The sequence below is a fragment of the Mus caroli genome, unplaced genomic scaffold, assembly GCF_978045245.1.
Source record: "Mus caroli unplaced genomic scaffold, Mus_caroli_1 scaffold_15, whole genome shotgun sequence".
NCBI lineage: Eukaryota > Metazoa > Chordata > Mammalia > Rodentia > Muridae > Mus > Mus caroli.
In genome coordinates, this window is record NW_028227270.1 from 20,654,961 (window position 1) to 20,664,537 (window position 9,577).

At 41.2% G+C, this 9,577-nt stretch overlaps 1 protein-coding gene across 1 annotated transcript in view; it reads left to right on the plus strand.

Annotated features, from left to right (window-relative positions):
• Cdk7 (cyclin dependent kinase 7) overlaps positions 1-8,367 on the plus strand; it is a 29,388-nt gene extending 21,021 nt beyond the window's left edge. The window contains exons 9-12 of the mRNA XM_021179873.3: positions 457-543; positions 4,616-4,765; positions 6,464-6,611; positions 7,491-8,367. Coding sequence (XP_021035532.1) covers positions 457-543; positions 4,616-4,765; positions 6,464-6,611; positions 7,491-7,519 — 414 coding nt within the window. The 3' untranslated portion in view covers positions 7,520-8,367. The remainder of the gene's footprint in view (positions 1-456; positions 544-4,615; positions 4,766-6,463; positions 6,612-7,490) is intronic.
• Positions 8,368-9,577: the final 1,210 nt, after the last annotated feature.

The window sequence follows — 9,577 nt, forward strand, 5'->3', positions numbered from 1 at the left end:
TTGATACCCTCTTCTAGTTTCCAAGCTAGAAGATGGCACAGACATGGAGCACAGACATACATGTAAACAAATGCTCATACATATGAAATAATAAAATATTAAAATTAATTTTTAAAAATCTGTTGTTTGGAATATATTGGAAATCTCCTTTAGGGTACTAAGGGAAACTCTTCAAGAAGTGTATGCTTGGACACACCTTGTAAAAACTGCCCAGGTCTGCATTGTACAGAGGGGGCCGAAGGTGAATTTGGAATGGAAGAGCAGTAAGTTGATAGTGGACATCAGCGCTTTAACAGCTGTTAAAGTTGTTAGTGTGTGTACGCTCTCTCTAGCTCTGCTAGACTAAGTTTTCATTGTGCCAGAGTTTAGGGTTTTGTTTTTTATTACAAAGTTTATAGCATTTTTGTGTGTGTAACCACTCTAATTAACAATATTGAAATGACTGTTTATTTTCAGGTTCCGTTTTTGCCTGGAGATTCAGATCTTGATCAGCTAACAAGAATATTTGAAACTCTGGGTACACCAACTGAAGAACAGTGGCCTGTAAGCCTTTATGCATTTTCTTTGAAATGTACTTATGTTATTTTGTTATATGTGAGTGCAGCCATATGTGCACTGAAGAAGTTTAACTATTTAATTTTGCAGTGATAGAGATTGAGCCAAGCCCTTTCCCATGCTGGACAAGTGCTCTGCCACTGAACTAACTTAAAAACTATGGTGGCACATGCTTTTTAATTGGGAGGCAGAAAATCTGGGAATTTGAGGCTAGCCTGCTTAGCATATTGAGTTCCAGGCCAGCCTGAGGTATGTACTGATGTCCTATCTCAAAAAGGGTAGATAAATAAAAATAAGTTATTCTCATTACTGCAGATGATAGAAGGGGGAAATATACAAAGGAAAACATTAAAATTGTGGCCTTCATCCGTCAGCTTATGAATGTGTAGTCCTTCTCCAGCTCCAGTGTCCCAGATGCTGTCTGTCAGTGAGCACTCACAGACATAAGTTACATTTCCTTTCATTCAGTCTTTAGTAAAGAGGGCTGGGATGTAGCTCAGAGGAAGAATGGGTGTTCACAGTTAAAATGCTCAATGCCTTGGTTCTCTTTTTTTTTTTTTTTTTTTTTAAAGATTTATTTATTTATTATATGTAAGTACACTGTAGCTGTCTTCAGACACTCCAGAAGAAGAGGGCGCCAGATCTCGTTACGGATGGTTGTGAGCCACCATGTGGTTGCTGGGATTTGAACTCTGGACCTTCGGAAGAGCAGTCGGGTGCTCTTACCCACTGAGCCATCTCACCAGCCCGCCTTGGTTCTCTTAAGGCACTGAAAGAAACAATAGCATAGCAGGATCGAATTGTTCTTTAATCTTTTGTTTCCACCAACTTCAAGTTTTTGTTTTTTCTCCAAGACACCATCGCCTGACATTTATTATTATTATCATTTTTTAATTGAGTCATGTTTTGCTACATATATAGCACTGGTTAGCATGGGACTTAATAAAGATACTTTGAATTACTACAGAGCTCCATCTACCTCTGGTTCTCTAGTGCTGGAATTAAAATTGTGTGCCAGGGCTGGTGAGATGGCTCAGTGGGTAAGAGCACCCGACTGCTCTTCCGAAGGTCCAGAGTTCAAATCCCAGCAACCACATGGTGGCTCACAACCATCCGCAACGAGATCTGGCGCCCTCTTCTGGAATGTCTGAAGACAGCTACAGTGTACTTACATATAATAAATAAATAAATCTTTAAAAAAAAAAAAATAAAATTGTGTGCCACTGTGCTGTGCTAGTCAGTTTGTTTGTTTGTTTTTAATATGACTGAAAAATACATTCATATTCTCATTCTCTCTCTCTCTCTCTCTCTCTGTTATTTGTTTGAGACAGGGTTTTTCTCATATCCTGGCTGTCCTGAACTCTTTGTAGACTAGGTTGGCCTTGAACTCAGAGACCTGCTTGCCTCTGCCTTCAGTGCTGGGATTAAAAGTGTCTGCCAGTACCACCAACTGAGTAAAGTTCTCATTTATGGACATTTATATTAATTAACTAATACCTAATCTGTTACCAGTATGTGTGAAGGCACAAGCCTTTTGATCCTAGCAGTCAGAGGAAGAGGTAGGAGGATCTCTGTGAGTTTGAGGCCAGCCTGGTGTACATAGCAAGGTACAGGACAACCCGGACTACATAAAGAGACTGTGTGGAGGGTGGGGGGGTAACAACAAAAAAAAGACTTAAGTCAGTGGTGTTATTCTTCAGTGACAAGTTCTTGAGAGGACCAGGGGATAAGAAATAAAGAAGATAGCCAAGTGGAAAATGGGACAGAGTCAGCAGAAAGCCATACAGAGTGGGACAAAGTTAGCAGGAAAGTAATGGAGAAGTGATGCACAAATAGAACGCAGGCATCTCAACTGTATCCCAGACCAGATGCTCAGGAGCCAGGTTCTTCAGGTGGTCATAGTCAGGTTCCTAGGAACCTAAACTCCTTCAAGGCCCGGGCTCCAGCCCCAGAATTGATGTCTGCCTCTGGACAAGCATGCAGAACTCTTTTCATCTGGGCCTCTTGAGAAAGCCTTGGGTTGGCTTGGCTTTTAAGATTTATTTTATGGAAAAAAAAAAAAAAAGAACTGCTTAGCTGGGCGGTGGTGGCGCACGCCTTTAATCCCAGCATCTGGGAGGCAGAGTGGATTTCTGAGTTCGGGGCCAGCCTGGTCTACAGAGTGAGTTCCAGGACAGTCAGGGATACACAGAGAAACCCTGTCTCAAAAAAAAAAAAAAAAGATTTTATGTATGTGAGTACACTGTTGCTCTCTTTAGACACACCAGAAGAGGGCCTCGGTTCCCATATAGTTGTGAGCCACCATGTTGTTGCTGGAAATAGAACTCAAGAAGGCCTGTCGGTGCTCTTAACTGCTGAGCCATCTCTCCATCCCCCTTTTCAGATTCCTAAAGTTGAAAAGCTTTTGACTTTTTATTCCCATTGTAGCCCCAAGTTCTGAGGAGCAAATAAATGTGAAGAAAATTAATCCTGGGGGCTGTAGACATGGCTTACTGGGTAGGAGTACTGACTGCCCGAGCATGAGGACCTTAATTTGAATATTCAGCAACCATTTAAAAAAAATAAAAAAAATAAAGGGCAACATGCCTTACTCACTGCTGTGCACAGCCCAGGAGTTCAGTCAGATGCATAGGCACACACACCACATGTTCTTGCATCCCTCTCCTACCAAAAAAGTAAGGGGGAAAGTGGACATTTTAAGCAGGAGTTTTATCTTCTTGTTAAAACTATAACAAAGGGGCTGGAGAGATGGCTCAGCAGGTAAGAGCACTGACTGATCTTCCAAAGGTCCTGAGTTCAAATCCCAGCAACCACATGGTGGCTCACAACCATCCCTAATGAGTCTGACACCCTCTTCTGGTGTGTCTGAAGACAGCTACAGTGTACTTATATATAATAATAAATAAACCTTTTGAAAAAAAAAAACTATAACAAAAATATCTGAAGCTCAAGTTACTATCTAAGGAATTTCTTTTGTGTAATTTCTCAATTTCCTAAATGAAAGTTTTGGTTTATTTAGGGTTTGGTTTTCTTGTTTGTTTGTTGTTTGACTGATGGATTAGGGCCTACAACTTCCTGCCCAGTCTCTGGAGTGGTGGATTATAGGGATGCCTAGCCTGAGCTGTGCTTCTGTGTTTGGGTGGCCACAAGCTATAGCACTGTACTGTTGCAAAGACTTGACCGAAAACTGTGCTTGGCAGATACACGTGTGGCTCTTGGGTTCTCTGTCTCTCCATCCCAATCACACAGGATGAATTAAAGTTGCGCTGTTAGGTCTTAGTGTGTACCTTGTAGGAATTAACACTTTTTTCTTTTCAAAAGACTTTCAGCTAACTAGACCTCGACCTTTCTGTATAAGATTCAGAATAATTTATTTGCCTGTGTAATATGTCAAGATTTTAACCCTGTTTCTTGGAGAATCAATTCTTTCTTGTGTTGACTATTTCAGACCATGAGCCTCATTCTCCTATTTTATATAGATGTTTATTTCATCAGCATCTTGCAGCTTTCAGCCCCTGAGCTTCTCTACACATTGTTTTAGACTTCTCAACTATAGATTTTTCCTCTAAGATTATTAAGTATTATCTTTTCTGTCCTTGTATTCGCATGTTCATTGTGGCTATGTAGAACTATGATTTTTTTTTTTTTTTAATGATCTATTTTTCTTTTTTTTTTTTTTTTTTTTTAAAGATTTATTTATTTATTATAAGTAAGTACACTGTAGCTGTCTTCAGACACTCCAGAAGAGGGCCCCAGATCTTGTTACGGATGGTTGTGAGCCACCATGTGGTTGCTGGGATTTGAACTCTGGACCTTCGGAAGAGCAGTCGGGTGCTCTTACCCGCTGAGCCATCTCACCAGCCCGAACTATGATTTTTAAGCATTTGTGTTACATTTTATACCCTTTACATATTACCAGTTCTAATTTGCTTTTCTCTATAAGTAGTTTTCTTGGGATTTTTTTTACACAGACTATCTTAACAGGCAACATTTTGTTTCTTTATCCCATTTCTGTGTCTTTGGATACTGTACTTAAATTTGAATGATAATTTCTTTTCAGGACATGTGTAGTCTTCCAGATTATGTGACATTTAAGAGTTTCCCTGGGGTCCCACTGCAGCACATCTTCATCGCAGCCGGGGACGACTTGCTGGATCTCATCCAAGGCTTGTTCTTATTTAACCCGTGTACTCGGATTACAGCCTCACAGGTACTTCTATTAGAAAACCTACTTAGTAGCATTAATAAAACAAAATTCAAGTTGCTAAAATTTTTAATATCTTTTAAATACCAGGAAGATAGGTATATCTTTTGTATGTATATTTGTGTCCTTTCCTGAAGCTATAAACACTGTCTTGGCTGGCATTAAATTTTGTTATGCATACACATCACCTGAGAGTTTACACTTTTGGGGGCTGGAGAGATGGCTCAGCGATTAAGAGCACTGACTGCTTGCTCTTCCAGAGGTCCTGAGTTCAATTCCCAGCAACCACATGGTGGCTTACAACCATCTGTAATGGGGATCCGATGCCCTCTTCTGGTGTGTCTGAAGACAGCGACAGTGTACCCACATACATGAAATAAATAAATCTTAAAAAAAAAAGTTTACACTTGCTTAGGGGTATGTGTGTTTTCACTCCACTGATATATTTCAGATGAACATTTTAAAAATTTAATTTATGCTATGGATGTCTAGGCTGAATGTATGTTTCTATATCATGCATGTGCAGTGTTCATAGAGGCCAGAAGAACGCATCAGATCCCCTGGACTTGGAGTTACAGAAAGTTGAAGGGTGGGTGCTGGGAACCAACCTGGGTCCTGTGGAGGAGCAGCCATTGCTCCTAACTGCTGAGCCATCTCTCCAGCCTGCTTCTCCCCACCTCTTTATTTTTCAGTCAGGACATTTTGTAGCTCAAGCTGGCCTTGACTTCAGTATGTAGTTGAAAATGATACCTACCTTTCTTTCAGGGTGGGGGGTGAGGCAAGGTTTCTCTGTGTCGTCCTGGCTGTCCTTGAAGTCACTCTACAGACCAGGGTGGCTTCGAACTCAGAGATCTGCCTGCTTCTGCCTCCCAAGTGCTTAACGTTAAAGTGTGAGCCACCACCACCCTACACTCCTTTTCCCAGTTTGTCAGGTTTGGGTTCCTAAAATTTTTCATTTTGTTTTGCCATTTGGGTTTATTTGGTTGGTTGGTTGGTTGGTTGGTTGGTTGTTTTTTTTTTTTAAAGATTTATTTATTTATTATATGTAAGTACACTGTAGCTGTCTTCAGACACTCCAGAAGAGGACGCCAGATCTCGTTACGGATGGTTGTGAGCCACCATGTGATTGCTGGGATTTGAACTCTGGACCTTCAGAAGAGCAGTCGGGTGCTCTTACCCACTGAGCCATCTCACCAGCCCGGTTGGTTGGTTTTGGAGATAGTGTTTGTTTCTCCAGTTAGCCCTAACTGTCCTGGAACTCACTTTGTAGAACAGGCTAGACTGAAACTCACAGATCTACCTGCTTCTGCCTTATGAATACTAAGATTAAGGTGTGCCCGCTCCTCCTACTCCCCCCCATAACAGCATCAGCCAGTTGTAGGATACTGGATGTTTATTTGTGTATTATATCCAAATACTTGAGACTAATTTTTTGTTTGGGTCTATAAGGGTATTTACGTACTATTTTTAATGCTGTCAACCATTTGGGGTTAGATTTTCTTTCCTACATACAGTACAGACATGTAAAGCATTCCTTTTGAGCTGAGCATGGTGGTACATGGCTGTAACCCCAGCACTCAGAAACAAGTAGGATTGCTACAAGTACTTGCCAAGTTAGAAACCAACCAGGGCCACACAGTTAGACCTGTCTCAAAATAAAACAAAAGAATAAAACCTTACTTTGGGTTCCTTGTCTTTGAAAAGGCATTGAAGACCAAGTACTTCAGTAATCGCCCTGGGCCAACACCTGGATGCCAGCTTCCTCGACCAAACTGTCCAGGGGAAGCATTAAAGGAACCGGCGAATCCAACCATGGCAACAAAGCGGAAAAGAACAGAGGCCTTAGAACAAGGTAAAGATATCCATTGATTAAAAACAAACAGAAATGAAATGACTTCAGAAAGCTCTAAATAGCTCATACATAGCTAGCAACTGGAAGCCAGTTAAGAAAGTGGAGCTGTTTAAACCCTATGAACTAGAATGCTCCTGTCTCCCTTAGCTGAGGACACTTGAGGCTCTTTTGAGTATGCCTGAGAGCTAAGAGCTGTCCATGTGTGCCTTCTACCCTGCACCCCCAACAAGTTGTTTACTTTTCTCCAAATAAACTTTTGTGTGGCTGTGTATGAATATATATCATATAGAAGCCAGAAGAGGGCTTCAGATCCCTGGTGCTGGCACTGCAGGTGGCTGTCAGGGACATTTGTCTAGGGACCAAACTTGTCTTCTTGGAAGAGAAGTCCTCTTCATCACTGAGCCAACTTTTCCCCCCTTGGATATAGGGTCTCACTGTGTATCCCTGACTGGCCTGGAACTCAGTAGTTAGATGAATCTGGCCTTTTTGAACTTTGCCTCTTGAATGCTAGAATTAAGTACATGTTCAGCACACCCAGATGGCTTTGGTTTTAACTGTATTATTTTGAGATTGTTATTTTTATGTGTATGAATATTTTATTTACATGTATGTCTGTACCACATGTGTGCAGTCTCTGTGAAGGCCAGAAGAGGGCATCAGATTCCTGGGACTGGAGTTACAGATGCTTCATGCTGCTGTGTGGCTGTTGGCAGTTGAGCCCAGGTCCTCTGGGAGAGCAGTGAGTGCTCTTAACTGCCAAGCCAGCTCTCCTGCCCTCTGCCCAGCGGTTCTTACTCTGTGTTAATGGTTAGCAATGCCTGTAAGTTAGATAATGCTCTGGAGTACAGTGAGTGAACAACCTTTCTGTTTTACTTTCAGGAATATTGCCCAAGAAGCTCATTTTTTAGTTGCAGCGAACAATGGACAGTTTCACGACTGAAATAAATGATCCAAAGGCAAATAATGGAAAAAATAGGGAATATTAAATGCTATAAGAGAGAACTTGTAAATACTCTACAGATGTAAAATATGTAAAACTATGGGTTATTTTTATTAAATGTATTTTACAATAAATATTTGTGATTTATGATTAGAGTACAAGGATAACTGCAGTCTCTAAAACGTAATTCACAGTGCATTAGGGGAGGCTTGACATGCAGTTACTGGTTACTCTGCAGCTCTGGATGATATGCCACTTATGATCACTAGGGATAGTATTGAAAACAGAAAACAATACTGTTAGCAGTTTTGCAAGAACTTTAACCTACTTATTACCCAGAGTAAATAGCCCTGAAAAGATGGCCTTGACGCCTCCCTGATGTCCTGTCAATTCGAACTCACTATGCTCTTCCTGCACGCACAGCCAGGACCTTGGCACTGCTCATCCCACTCCTTTGACCAAGGAAGAGGCCTCGGGGAGATTTGTGTTTGTCTTCCATGGTTTTGCACTGCCATCTTCAAAGAGTTCCATCTCACCTTATGGCAGCCTATGCCTGTGATCCTAGCGTGTATGGAAGTGGATCTCTAAGTTAGAGGACAGCCTGGTCTACATAGTGAGCTCCAGCCCGGCCAGAGCTACGCAGTAAGGTCCTCTCTCAAAAAGCATAAATAAACAACAAAAAAAAATCCTACCATAGCTCATACTATTGCTTTCTGTTTTTTACTTAGAAACTTTCTTTCCATATTAATAGATACGAATTGAGTTGATTTAATTACCATATGATAATATAGTACATAAATAATGTAATTTACCTGTGCTTTGTTTATGGACTATTTTTTTTTTTTTTTGTTGGGCATCTGCATTCCTGTTTTTTTGTTTTGTTTTGTTTTGTTTTTTTTTTGTTTTGTGGACTTTTTTTTTTTTTTTTTTTAATTGCTGTAGAAATTTTATCATGAACATGGCACGAATCGCTAGGCATAGTGGTGGTTTGTCCCTGTCCAAATTTGGGAGGTAGAGGCAGTTGGATCTCTATGAATTCAAAGCCAGCCTAGATTCAGAGTGAGTTCCAGGGCTCTACATAGTAAGGACCAGTTTGGGTGTAGGTGGTGGTAGAGTATGTCCTACCATCTATGAACACCTGGCACTGTAACACATTAGTAACTAAGTAGCAAGGCTCAACTCCTTTACAAGTGTCAAGCAAGCCTGAAACAAGGTGACAAGGTGTTGGTCATATGAGCATTCCTGGTGCCCAGGGAGGCCAGAAAATGGCATTGGATCCCCTGAAACTGGAATTATGGATGTCTGTAACCACCATGAGGGTGCTGGAAATTGAACCCAGGTCCTCTGAAAGAGCAGCCAGTCATCTCTCCCACCGCACATGAACTTTCTGAATGGAACCTTTGGGTGAGCAAAACCTCACTCCTATTCTGCATTCTCCTTGAGTCTTATGGGGATTCAAAAATTATAATTGATACAAAACTCATAGAAGAAAAACTTAACAAAATTATGTTATACCCGTTTGCATGGTGCCAGGTTTGCCTGCTCGTGCCTATAATCTCATCCTTGTCAGGATGAGTAATGACTGCTTCAGATTTAAGGCCAGCCTGGTTACAAACAGCTCTATGCCAGTCCTCAAAGCAAGCCCCACCCATCTCAAAAAGCAAAACAAAAATAGTTTTTGGCATGGGAGCCTCACAAAGGCATAGAGAACCTGTTAAGAATCAACTACTCAGCTGGGTGAGCTAGGCAGGGGCAGATAGGTATCTATGAGTTTGAGGATATCCTGGTCTAAAAAGTGAATTCTCAGGCAGCCAGGGATATACCATAAAACCCTGTCTCATATATAAAGACAACTACTTGCTACATTAGGAATGACTAGTAAGTAAAGAAAAGGTGCTAAGGCAGAATGGCTTGGTCCAGAAAGTTAGCTCTAAAGGGAAAAACAGCTGGGGAAGTAAGGATCAACAGGACTGGTTATGCAAACTTCATCAGAGTGCTCGTCCTTGAGGCTGAATATGCATCTTTT